The sequence below is a fragment of the Larimichthys crocea genome, chromosome XVII, assembly GCF_000972845.2.
Source record: "Larimichthys crocea isolate SSNF chromosome XVII, L_crocea_2.0, whole genome shotgun sequence".
Taxonomy (NCBI): Eukaryota; Metazoa; Chordata; class Actinopteri; family Sciaenidae; genus Larimichthys; species Larimichthys crocea.
Window position 1 is genome coordinate 28,827,976 of NC_040027.1, and position 13,596 is coordinate 28,841,571.

Below are 13,596 nucleotides of genomic sequence, written 5' to 3' on the forward strand. Positions count from 1 at the left end.
CAAAGAGGATTTAGCTGCTATGATTAAGACTGAATATGTCTCTAAAATTTCTATATTTCCAATCATGGCCAATGAATATTCCCAATTTTGATTTATGTGGAAGTTTTGGATTAACATTTAATAAGACGACAGTATAACCGATGATGCAGGTGTTTGTTTTCAGCTCTAAATAATGCAGCAGAATTATTATTATTATTAATACACTAGAGACAGCAGCAGTGAGGCTTAGCTAAACATCAAAGCTAGCGTTATTTGTGTAACCGCCACCACCAACAACAACAAAATGTAAATGCTAAAAAGCTGCTCACCACAGCACACAAACTGAATTTAAAATGTTTAACGTTCTCTGTCTGTGACTCTTTTGTTTATTTGTCTATATAGTCAAACATTTGTGTTGCTTTTCAAGAAAAAAATAATCATGTCAAACATCCAGTCAGTCAGAGTTACAGGACGTCTGCTGTCGGTTTGATCCAAAACAAAACGCATTCACTGTTTCTCATAAAAAGAAGTGATAGTTCAAATTGCAGTATAATATCGATGTCAGAAATTTGTAGATTCATGTGTCCTGCACAAATACAGTACACAGTGTGTTCTGTTCTGTTTTCTGCAGCCAGCTTTGCCTTTTCAACATCAAATTATCGCCAACTTTCTGTCCTTTTTCAAAAGTTTTCTGCAGGTTTGTCCACACGCTGCACATACAGAATAAAACACAGAACATGCGACAAAACTCATTTAACTTGTTTTATTTTTTTCCTTCAGACTACAGTACATCCTTTGTACTGTACATCTTGTGTGTGTTTTTGAATTAGATTATGTCATTCTGATCTGCTTCTTTTGCTGCTCTTGGTAAAAAATAAAACATAAACGCCAGAAAGACAAAGAAACAGACAACTTTACTTAAAATGTCCTCTCAGGTCCCTTTTTGCAAAAAATACATATTGACATTACTGACCTTTTAAGAAGAAATGAAACAAACAGGCAGGCAGCATGATAATGTTTCTCTACTGTTAATCCCAGGTTGTGTCACTGTCAGCCACTCTGTTGCCCAAGATGAGCATTTCCTCATTTGATGTAAGTTTAGTGTCATGTAGCTGCCTGTACCGTAGCATCAGCCTGGATACAGATTAACTGCCAGACATGGAGCACTTTATCCATCACTGAACCATCACTAAAGGCAAATATGGTAAGTAATATATATATATTTACATACATATATCATATAGAAAGGTTTTTGGTGATATATGAATGAGTGGAGTGATAAACAGCATCTCCATAGCACCTTTCGCCCTTTTCTTCATGTATTGTCTGTTCTGGTCATTTCCGCCCGGTAATCAAAGTGTCTATGAATAATCTCACTATTATAGAAAGTCCAAATGTGTTTGGTTTCTCTGTGGTTAAAACCTCAAAGTACTTTTTGAATCGTGTTTAACAATGCTGCAAAAACAGAAGATCCCTCTCTAAAATATTCTGTTCCCTACTGTGATTACATGTAGTTTTCACGGTAAAAGGGGAAGTTGAATTTAAAAAAAGGAAGAAATGTTCATGCTGCTGTTGATGAAAGAAAGAAGGCTTTATTACGCACAGCTATCACTAGTTAATGATTGACAGTATGATCAGTAATGCTTGACTTCTCTACTTCTCTATCTTCCTATTTTATTTCTGGTAAATTACACATGATAATTGTGTTTTAATATGTTTTTTATGTAGAAAAAGGTAATTGGTGGTTGATATTTAGTCTTAAAATTCTAAAGGATCCTGTACCTCATCCAGGTTATTCCCGGTACAAAGACTTAAGACCATCATGGCTCCAAAAATATACTTTAATTATTGTTATTGTTCATTCCAGCAGCTAAATTACTATAAAATACAATGTGTTTTTGTTCCTGTTACCTATATGTGACAAAAGACTCGAATTACCTGAGCCTATTCAATCAAACTTAATTTGCATTGAACGTTTCACACAGGTTAGTGCACTTCAAAATGCTTCACAAACAACTGACAAGCTGATGAAGCGATACAAATGTTTTATTTTAGTCTTAACAAAGAGTTCATCAATATTCTTGAAAGTAATTAAATAAGTAAGTCATGACTTATAACTGTAATTAAGTCATATTTACTTTTAGTTTGTCACTTTGTTGCAAATTTAACTGCAGCACACCTGCTCAGCTACATTCTGCGGCGAGACCATCTGCTTTGTGTGTCAGCTCCAAAGGAGGCTACACACACACACACACACACACACACGCACACACACACCTACACGTATATAGCTGCACGCACATGCACTTGCTGACTGAAAGTGGAACCCCGTTTGAGTGTGTTTTGTGGTATAGAGGATTTTTTTCTCTCAGTTTCCTTTGTACCTTGTAATGAGAGAGACGACTGCGAGCAGAGCTGGCAGCTTATTGGTGCAGGAGTTTACAGCGGAGGGCGTCTCTATGGTAACGGCCGCAGGATGCTGGCTGAGGTGTAGAGATGTGTGGTTGTGAGCGCTTCCTGCTCTTCTTCATACCCTTTGTTACAAGTTAAGGTGTTCAAACAAAAGATGGTGGGATTACTTTATTATCAACCCGTTTTCATTTTGTCCACATAACAGAGTATTAAACAAATTCATTCACAGAACAATTTGCTTTTATTTCCACCACGTTTCCCTCCTTGTTGTTTGTATGTAAGCCAACCATTGCTCTATTAAAAGCTTTCTGACTCCACCTATTGTAGTCAGCCAATGATGTTAGATATTATTTCTGACTGTGCACAACTGAAGCTCTTTTTAAACAGTTCTGAGCACTTCCCTCCTCCAGTTTTGTTCAGAATAACAACATCTTGACTCAAAATAACGTCTTAGACGCATGAAACCCCGAGCTTAAATCCTGACGAGATAACCGAGACTCATCTCTGCACTGATGAGGGGAAATTTATATTTATTTAGACTCATTCACACTAAACATGTTTTCAAAAACACTCCAAAGAATGCATTTACACTCTAGCTCTTATGAAGTGTTTCGTCATTTTAATGCTTTATTATTCAATTTTGTATTATTTTTTGTTGCTTGTGTTGTCTTTTATCATTTATCTTTCATTAAGATTCTTAAGACACAATTACTTCTAATTTTTTTTACTTTTTGAATGTTTTGGTGTTCATTAGTCTCTAAATCTATTTCTAGCATCCTTAGTTTTGTCAATTTGTGGTTGAGCTGAGGTCTTGCATTGCATTAGATTTTACCTAATAAAGTGTCCACTGAGTGTGGTATAAAGCTTTTTTTTAGAGATGATGACCTGTTGTATGGTGATAGTCACCTTCTAGCAACTACGGAGAGCAGGAGTGCCATTTACCAGCAACAAGGTGGAGTTCAATGTGTGAGAACTTACACACTGAACGACTTCTGAGGTTTTCGTGTAAAAAAATAAATTGACTGACATCAGCTTCTGAAGCACAAATGTGATATGCCGCACTAGCACTGACCTTGTGTTTGTCAGTGTCACTATAAAATGCGCTGCAGTTTTTAGTGCTACAGCAATCTCTTACTTACATTAAAATAATTCCAATTGCAGGTAATGTTTTTGTGTAGCATACTTACTTTTTGTAAGGGTATGCATTTTCAGTAGCTACCTCTTTCAACAGAGATAATCTAATTTGTTTGCAATGATCACTCATTCACTAATTACTCATTGCCACCTTGGATATCTTATTGTTCAGAGTGCTTTTGTCTGCTGGAGCAGATTTATCAGCTTTGTGAAGATCAAAACAACCAGGAAACTGTGTTGCACCGTGCATTCTCACTTGTGTATGTTTGTGTGCGTGGGGGTCATGCCTTGCTGTGCTGCTAACTTCCTGCTTTAGGTGCAGAGCTGATACACTTGAGTTTGTGCTCCTGTGTTGTTTTCAGGAGGAGAGCGTTGATGTCAAGGCTCTGAGAGCCAGGTTCAACAATAAGACCAGCACCTCGGACGCCAGCAGCCGAGACAGCGGCTCCCCAAAATCTCCACGACCTGGGTTTGGCAGGGTGACCCTGCCAGGGACGGAAAACGATCTGGCTTACCGCAGAGTATCTCCTACAATTCCTCCTCCTGTGATGGCTGGGCCAGGCCTGATGAGGTTCCCAAGGGCAGAACCAATGGCATCCCCCATCCCCTCCAGACCTGCTTTCTTTCCTCGACCGCCTCCCCATCCTGGTGTCAGACCATCCATCCAGCCGGCAGACACCAACAAAATCAAGCAGACAGGTGATATGCTACAGAACATGATGTTGGGGCATCAGAGGCTTCCTGGCATCAAACCAGGCCCGGCTCTTCCTCCACTCCAGGCTCCAGTACCAGCTCCCGCCTCTGCCCCTCTGCCACTCCGACAGCAGTCTCGACAAAGAAGTGCAGGGGATGTGACCCCACTGAGAAGGCCGCTACCCCCTGAGGGACCCCTGCCTTTGAAACCCAAACGACCCCCCCATGTCAACCTGGAGCCCTTTATGAGGACCTGCCGAGGACCTGCCCCTCCTGCTCCAAGAAAATCAGACAGTGAGTCTCTCAGGCTTATTCACTTACAGATTTGTAATTTTGTAGGACTAATAAATGAAGGTAATCTAGATATTCCTGGTGTCTCAGTGGGATTTTTTTTTGCTTATATCTCAATCTGGCTTAATGTTTGTGGGAGGCTTATTTTGTTCCTTCCCAGGAGAAGGTTAGTTCTGTTTAAAAATAATTAACTTGGCCAAATCATGACAGTTGCAGCTGGATTTGGACGATTAGTCAATATACTGTAGCACAAGGACAAGCTAGTTTGTTCCTGCTCTGCTAACATTTTTTCCCTTTTCATAGACCTTTTTCACAGAGACATTTTGAAATGTCACAAAACAGGTGTTACTTCTGTATTAATGATGGCTAAATTCCATTTAGTTGCTTCACTTTCAGGGTCTTGTCAAGTCAACAAGTCAGAATGTCTGCGGTCAAATGGTCTGTTGGACGAGGCATTTTATTTCTACATGTAAAATACTATTCTTAGTTTTACTGAATTAAAAGAAAATTAATTGTGTGTGTGCGATCAGTAACAGCGATTACAGTTTTCATGGCTCAAAAAATTCTTTGACACCAAAGTGTGTTTCATCTCAATGTGGAAATGAGGTTTTTCACAACAGTGAAGCTCAGAAAATCAAACAAATAAGCCAAATGAAGTAAATGAGAAGGTTTCTGCATATTCGCCATTAATTTTCGCCTTTTTGTTAACAGTCGATTCGAGTGCGTAGGTGTGGCTGTCCATAACTGATTATCAGTCTCATTTTGCCGTAAGACATTTTCTCTGGTTCTTCCAGCAGATTCCCCAGGCTCCACAGGTAGAAAGATGCCTTTACCTGCAGTAGTCAGTCCTCCAAAACCACCACAACGAACCAGCAAACCCAGCAGTCTGCCACGCCAAGCAGCCTCCATGTAAGTATTCACGTAGCTCACATGCTGAGGTGCGTTCAGGGATGTTCCTAATTGTTTTTGTTTCATGTCATTTATCAGCAATAATAAAATCACTGATATGGTACAGTAAAATCAGATTAATATTTTCATCGCAGTCTTCAGTAAATATGTCATCAACAAGACAACAATCATGAGCGGACATCAAAGTGAATAAATCATGTCAGAGACTCAAAGTAAAACATTTTTTTTTAAAGTATAAAATGAGAAGCGGTCCCAGATATATGTCACTTAAACATGTTACTGTTTTGAGACCAGAGACTTCCACTACATGTGATCTCTGTCTTTATATATAGTCACCTGATACATTTTACTTTCAACTATCTAAATAGACCATTACAAATAATTTCAGTTGGTAGAAACCACAGGCCAGAAACACGATTCTAAATCAATGTTAACGTTGCTCCGCATCTGCTGGATTTGTAAATCAAACTCTTAGTCAGGTTAAAAAGGAAAAGATATGTCAAATTTAAATCCACAACCAAGTGGCAAATTGGTTATTTACGGTTTAAGTTAATTCAATGGTAGAAACTTTACTTCTGCCACAATACTGAAGATTATTAATTAAAAGAGTAACATGTACAAACAAACGGCAGTCAGTGCTTCTGAGTGAAAGAGGCTCCATAAAACCTCTCTCTTAGAAGTTAAGCTCATATACAACAAATTTGCAACAGGAAACAGCTTTGAGTATCAGATTGTCTGATTAATACAATGAAAATGTTCATGAGGAAAATGTATAGTTTCTTAATAATGACCAGGTATCATGTTTGTTTATTGACTGCAGGGACATTGAGGACATCCAGGACACCTATGATGACATTGGAAACAATGGTAACAATTACAGCGTGTTTGTTTGTGCATCGTTCTTCCACTCTCAAAGCTCTTGTTGCATGTGACTAAGCAAAGTGTTATGACTTATGATTCCCATGTTTGATTCTGATTATCATGCATTATGTTTGAGAATGTTGTTTTCAAATAGATGACATGCCTTTCTGTTGTTTATGTCACTTTGCAGAGTCCTGGAGTGACAACAGTTCACAGTGCGTGGACGGGGTAAGGACAGAAAACTGAAACTAAAATGTAACTTACTGTAAAGACTGTCACCCATTTTAAGAATGAGTGCTACATGGTTTCTCTTGTGTGAACTTATTACACCCTTCTCTCAAACTAGAAACTGAAATTAAAATGAAGTTTAATTTCCAGTTTACATTTGTTCATATTTTAAATTGGTGAGAAAAATAATGATTAAACCTCCCTCACTGTCAGTGGAGCAGACACTGATTGTAGACTCAAGTATTTTGTTTGATTCTTTAATACTTTCCTTAAAATAGGTGGCCTTCACCTGTAATCCAATAATCCCTGTGTGAGAATGTTTTCCTTGTGTAAATAAAACTTTTTCTCTTGCAGGACAGTGAAGACGTCTATGAGTCTATTGATGAGTAAGTAAAACTTTCTGTCTTCACCATGAGACCGTTGTGTCTGAAGTAGGACATTCTGCTGGCTAAAAGTAGAAAGTGGCTGCAGCTGCATGAGACAGGACAGTGTTTCTATTATTTCTGATACTGCTGCTGTTATTTTTGTACCTGCTGCTTGTACTACTGAAGCAGCTGCTTGTGCAACCACTACAGCCACTATTACTAAAAAGTCTTCCCAATTCTAGACTTTTTTACATTCTTATTCTTATTCTCTATCCTTTAAGGCGCAAACAGCATTTTGATGAAGTGTAGTGTAGTTTCTGTGTAGTTGGAGAGAATTTCTTTGAATTATATGTGCAATGATATTTCTTTATGGTTATATGTTGTTTCTGTGAATCAGTGTATTTCCTGTTAAAGCAGGATATTGTGACAAAACACGGGGGACTGTTGAAATGTGGGCAGATGGGAAGAAACTAAAAAAGCGAAAGGCGGGGGTGTCTGCAGGATACTGCAGTTGGTAACACTTAAGGTGCTAATATGTAATTGGTTGATGTTTGTATTTAATCACAAATATACACGATTTTACAGAGATTCACAGTAATGGGACGTGTCTCTAGGGATGGAAATGTCTGTTATTGGATGTCATGAAATTTAGTAGGAGACATTCATGATCGCCAGATGATTACGCCTACACGCATTTGCGTTTTTTGAGTGAAACATCTTATTGTGATTTATGGCAAACTACTGACATTCCCATCAGACTCAGCTGTATTTCGTGTTTAGTGCTAATTAGTTAAAGTTAGCAAGGTAACTCATAAAATGAACGTGGAAGGAGTGGGTTTATGCAGTCATGTGAAAAACTAAGTGTGATTTCTTATTTTAATGGTGCGTTTATAGGGACCAGATAGAGGTTAACCGGGCAAACGCTGAGAAGAGAAACAAAAAAGAAGCAAAGAGGAAAAAGGAACAGGAGAAGAAGGAGCAGATGGCACGTCAGAAAAAAGAAAATGAATTGAAGAAGAACTTTCAGGTGAGGAACCAAAAACATTTGTTCTCCAAGAAAATGCACCACCTTACAAAACAGGAATACTATGCTTTTGAGGGGTTTAGTAGTTAAAATATTTGAAGCTAAAGAATAACTTTATTAGTTGAAATAAAACTGTACACACATGTTATTAACAATAATAACACTGGAAAATATTTAATCTAATCATAGCACCTGCAGTTATCTAATTAGTTAGCTCGCTATCTTCATGAACGTTATGATCATGAATCAATAAAAAATACATAATACATACACTTGAAAAAAAAAATATATATATCTTTCTTCTTATGTCCTAAAACATGTAGGTTCTTTAAATCTTTCCACTCCATCTCAACCCAGATCTAATTAATTCCTGTTAATTGTTTTTAACAGTCACATCTTTACTTCTGTCCTTTTGTAGTTGCAAGGGGAGGTGGAGGTTCTTCATACAGCTAAAGTCCGGCATGACTGGTCTGGAGGAGGAAAACTGGACCTCAGTGTGCATCAGGGCGAGAGTGTGGAGATCCTCCGAGTGAAGAATAACCCAGGAGGCAAATGGTTGGCTCGCTCTCTGAATGGAAACTGTGAGTTTCACTTTAAATTTCATAAAGCAAAGAAAACCAGTCTGAACCTCTCTTTAGTGCCATTAATAGACCTCAGGTAGGCATAAAGCCTCCACAGATAAGCACTGCAGATTTCTGCAGTGAGTTAACTGGCATTGTTGGAATCTAAATGTTGCATCTAAACCAAGACAAGACCAAGACCTTGAGGGGTCGAGACCAAGTCTAGACTAAGACCGAGTCTCGAGTCAAGACAAATCAAGTCCCAAAACTGAACTAGTTCACATTATTTATTCATTTTTTTCATGATGCTTCATAAAATACTGAGTTTGATTTGTTGGAGGAACTTGCAGCTGTTGACTCTGGGTCTTGTGGTTAAACCTAAACATCTGTCCTCTTTTAGTTTTCTGTGCCATTCAGGTGTTTGATTTATAAGTACAGACGTAGAACAACACCGTCATTTGTTTTACCCTTAATTCAGCTTGAAGTGTAAAAATATTTTCAGTCACAGAAAGTGTGGCGGGACCAATGAGATATTATGACTCTTGAAATAAAATCCCAAGTCATCTGCCTGTCTGTTTATGTTGTTCCCAATTAGTTATTGCAGAAAGAATATTACGATTCTTCCTTTGTATTGTAACCACTCTGCCAATAATATGCACAGTATGTATTCAAATCATATGATAAAAACACAACTTTATACTCACTGATTCAAAAGAGATACATGGCTCAACATTTAATAAGACACATTCCACGATTATTTAACTTTCCTTCAACCAATGAATATATCTAAACATGAAACTTATTTCTGTTGTTTTATATACTCTAGATACACCCAGTGATGATACTGATTATTATTATATGATAATTAGTATATTATTATTATTATTAGATGGTTTTCTGTTGATTCACACATTGAATTGCCATATAAGACTCAAAGTGCATCACCTTGATGTTGTCTTTTCTTGCAGACGGATACATCAGTAACACGTGTGTGGATATTGACTATGAGGCAGTGAAGCGCAAAGTGCTCCAGTCCAGAAAAATAGATGCATCGCCGTTGCCTCCACCACCTCCTGACCCGCCACAGATTTCAAGTATGGAGTCCAATAGCAGAGAAAGGTACAGTCGATCATGTTAATGTTATTGATATTGTGAGAGAAATGACTAAACACAAATCAGTTTTCCGAAAAAATTTTAAGTCGTATTCAGCAGATTATTAGCTATACTGTAATGACTCAGCTGCCTCACATGTTTGGTTGCATTGCTGTCTCAGTTTCAACCATGACTGTTCCAACTAACATGTTGTGTTTCCTCTAATCTGCAGCTTAGATGATGATGATGGTAAGTGACAGCATACCACACATACACATTATTGGCAGATTAATACCAGATAAAATATCACAGTTTGTATTTAACTGACCATTGCTCAACAGGAACAAAATACTCATAGATTGTTTGGTTTAAAACAGTTTTTCTTTTGTTAAAAACACTAAATAGTTTAAATGTCATAGATCATCAATCAGTGGTGCAAAATCTTATTTAATTATTGTTTTAAAAAAACCCAGCTTCAACTGCAATTAAACAATTTGATATATATTTTTAATATCATTTAACACTGACTCAGTCATACATTTTGCTAAAGCGTGGTAACATATTTGACAACTTAAGATTCAGGAAGACAACCTCATACTTTGAGTCATTTTACTATATTTTTATTCTTTTTTGCTTGTTTGTTTTTAACTGATCGATTGTTTCAACAGATAATGACTATCATCTAGTTACAAGAAGACAAGTTCATTTTCATCTTCATTTCACTGTAATTTTTTGTTTTTTCCTCAGACGACTATGATGACGTTCAACCACTAACTCAGGATTTTCCCCCACCACCGCCTGAAATTAGGTATCTATTCTCATCTGGTTCACTGAAAGAGAACAGGAAATGAGAGCTTGAGATATTGGCGACTCAGTGCAGCTTGAGTATTATCAGAATGTAACGCTTCATGTTGATATGATAAGTGATGAAACCAGGTGAGGTAATGTCAAATTAGAGCAGCCTACCTTTAATTTATTCTATCAATCTATGGTAGGAAATGTGGTGGTAAATGCATTTGTATGCTTCTTGATTAACTGTTAAATCATCATCTTTTTCAGCATAGATCCCAGAGTGCTGAAGGACTTAAGAAAAAAATTCAAGGTAAATAGTTTTCACACTACATGATTTGGTTTTAATGGTAAATAAAGCAAGTTGTCATCGGCATATACAGTAAGTGAAATGAAATGTTTATATTGTATGTTTGTATTATATGTTACTTGTCCAATGAAAAGAACAGGATGGATCCTTGAGGAACTCATCACACACCATACAGAGGCATAATTTACACTTGATGCATATAATTAAACATAAAAGTGTGTCTCCATTAAGACAATTGCTGACAATTAGAAAATTATAAAAATTGACCGTAACTTTTGTTTCCCAGTATGAAGGGCCTCTCACAGTGCTGCACACCATGATGGTTAATCCTAATAGTACCATAAAGAAGCCAGGAGGGAAGGATCTACACGTTACTCAGGGCGAAATTTTAGACGTGATCCAGCTCACCAGCAGCAAGAAAGCTCTGTGTTGCAACCGGCATGGAAAATGTATGTAAACACGTCTCATCCCTCTTAAATTTGAATGTTAATTTAATCTGTAGCATGTGATACAAGAATAGTTTGGATGCTAACATTTGGTAAATTAATGTGAATGGGTTTTACAGGTTTATAATAGTAATTAAAAAAACATGTCGATGTATGATGTGATGCAATATTACATGGCTGCTTGTGGCTTGAACTTCAAAGGTATCTTTTTCTTTTCTTTCTTCTTTCCTGTCTGTGAATCAGGAGCTCTGTGTTACTGCTTTTCTTCTTTCTTGTTTTTCTGTGATTGGGATGACGTGTCCAAAAGAAAATCCCCCAACCTCACCTCACCTAATATTCTCTTCACTTGTAGTTTGTTGAAAAGATAATATTAATAAAATCGGGTGTCATTAAAAGCATTATAAAATTGGGTGGTGCAGTTTTCAGTAGTTAGCACTGTCACCTCACAGCAGGAAGGTTTCTGGTTTCCTTTCTTCTGGTTTGCATGTTCTCCTCGTGTCTGCATGGGTTCTCTCCAGGTACTGTGAGTCCAAAGACATGCAGGTTAATTGGCATCTTGTCCATTCAAGCAATAGAACTGACAATAATTAGTGTTTGTTAGATAATAACCCAATAAACAGTGGAATACATAAAATACATTAATTAACAGTTGTATTTTACCAATTCAACGCGATTGTTTTACATAAAGATCTCTTTTGTCTCACCTCTCACAGATGGTTATGTGTCCAGATCTCTTCTTCTTCCAATGTAAGTGAAGCCTTGTCCGTTTAGTATGTGCACATTACTTTGGTTTTGTCTCTTTATACAATGAACAAATAATGATGATTTGTTTTTGAATGTAGATTTAATTGTAAATTGTAGATCAATTTAACTCTGTCTATCAATCAACAATATTTGTTTCTTCAGTGTTTAAATCTAAGGCAAATTGTTCTCATTCAAGATGACATTTAGGCAAAGTTGTGTTTTAACTTCATTTTAACAAGTTCCAGAATACAGAAATATAAATATAAATATTTCTACCTTTGCAGGGAAGGAGACATTTACGATGATGTTGACTATCAGGGTGGTAAGTTATCCTCGCATCATTATGTGCTGTAGTAAATGTCATGATAATTGTGCTACTGTCATTCCCTGTGTAATCTGAAATATTGACTTATAAATCTAATTTTTAAATTTTTGTTTTTTCCTTTTTTTATTTCAGACATCTACGACAACGACTCTCACTGATGATTAAAACATTTCAAACTGAACATATACAGACACAAAAAACTACATAAAAATTGAAAAATTGAAAACTCAAACTGTACAAAAATATAAACAGTTTTACTTTATTTGACTCTGTCAGTGGCAACAGGATTCACTGCACAGCCAGGCTTTATGTGTCTATCTGGCTCCCAAACAAACAAACTAGAATATATAAAACTAAAACGATATGCGGTAACTGTATACAAACTCACTCACACAGACGGACTGTACATGTCCTGTGCTGAGAATAACAAAAATATCGGCATCGCATTGTCTGTCAAACTGCTTGTATAGAAAATGAATACACTATGACTGTAGCTTTGTGTTTCGCTTGACCTCTGAGATAATGTAAGATAAATTAATAAAGTTTTTTTTCTGGTAATTGTGTCCCAGTTTCATTTGTCATGTTTGATTGACTTTTTGGTTTTGGTTTTTTAATATAAAAAGAGAGAAAACATTAACCCATATAAGTATTTTTACCTGAATGAAGGAGGAATGGGGACTATTTGCAAATGATGGAACATATAGAAATGACGCAGAAGAAATTAACCAGAAAAAACATATGGGGGAAATATATTTTCAGAATACCTCTGGGAAGCATTAAAATCATCTATGAGCTGAACTACAATACAAAATTATAACTCTGTTATAAAAGTTAGGGTTACACAGCTAGTTAGATGTTTTAACTTATACAATGTTTGTTCTTACATTATATGTCCTTAGGGCACTTCCCTTTATTGCTGTTTTTTCTGAGACTGGCAGGGAAGGTAAAGTTCAGGTTAATGTATAGATGGATTTGAGAACAGAATGAGGTCTAGGGACAGGTCAGAGAGGTGACATCAAGATTGGGGACATACTGGCTACTCACTAGGTGATATGTTGAAGAAAGCTGTTTAAATGCATTTTATGCAAATTGACTGTTAACAATTTACAGGGGTTGAGACAGCCCATCTTCAGGAAAATGTATAAGAACCAACTGTCAACGCTCCTCAGGGAGCCTTTTTCTCTGTAACCCCTTTAGCGTGTTGCACTGTGAAACGCTCCTCTTGTACAAGAACAATACATTCAACTTAAACTTTGATGTTTTGAATTCCATCCTCCTTATTTAAGGGTTTGTCTTTAAAATTCCCGTAACAAACTCAAGACGTGAATTAAGTACATCAAGACTAATCATTACATTTTAATTTGAATTTTGGAAAAACATTTGACTGTATGTATGCAGTGAGCCAAATGTACCTGACAATGAACAACTGTATGC

General features: G+C 36.8%; 1 protein-coding gene across 2 annotated transcripts; it reads left to right on the forward strand.

Moving 5' to 3' along the window:
• Window positions 1-1,049: 1,049 nt before the first annotated feature.
• On the forward strand, window positions 1,050-12,720 carry si:ch73-40i7.2 (FYN-binding protein 1). Of its 2 annotated transcripts, none has more exons than XM_010742688.3 (16): window positions 1,050-1,183; window positions 3,888-4,512; window positions 5,304-5,418; window positions 6,239-6,285; window positions 6,470-6,507; window positions 6,862-6,893; window positions 7,767-7,899; window positions 8,315-8,477; window positions 9,425-9,575; window positions 9,781-9,797; window positions 10,296-10,356; window positions 10,608-10,650; window positions 10,934-11,096; window positions 11,807-11,840; window positions 12,122-12,159; window positions 12,295-12,720. In XM_010742688.3, exons 1-16 carry the CDS (start codon window positions 1,181-1,183, stop codon window positions 12,318-12,320), a joined length of 1,689 nt encoding a protein of 562 aa, XP_010740990.3. In that variant the 5' UTR covers window positions 1,050-1,180; the 3' UTR covers window positions 12,321-12,720. The 2 variants fall into 2 exon arrangements, with proteins under 2 accessions (XP_010740990.3, XP_019115162.2); XM_019259617.2 differs by having other exon boundaries at window positions 5,307-5,418.
• The last annotated feature ends 876 nt before the right edge of the window (window positions 12,721-13,596 follow it).

Excerpts from the sequence above, each read along its gene's own strand:
- si:ch73-40i7.2 (XM_010742688.3), top strand. Across the intron at positions 6,286-6,469 it reads TGATGACATTGGAAACAATG|AGTCCTGGAGTGACAACAGT; the intron begins GTAACAATTACA and ends GTCACTTTGCAG. Across the intron at positions 11,097-11,806 it reads TTGCAACCGGCATGGAAAAT|ATGGTTATGTGTCCAGATCT; the intron begins GTATGTAAACAC and ends CACCTCTCACAG.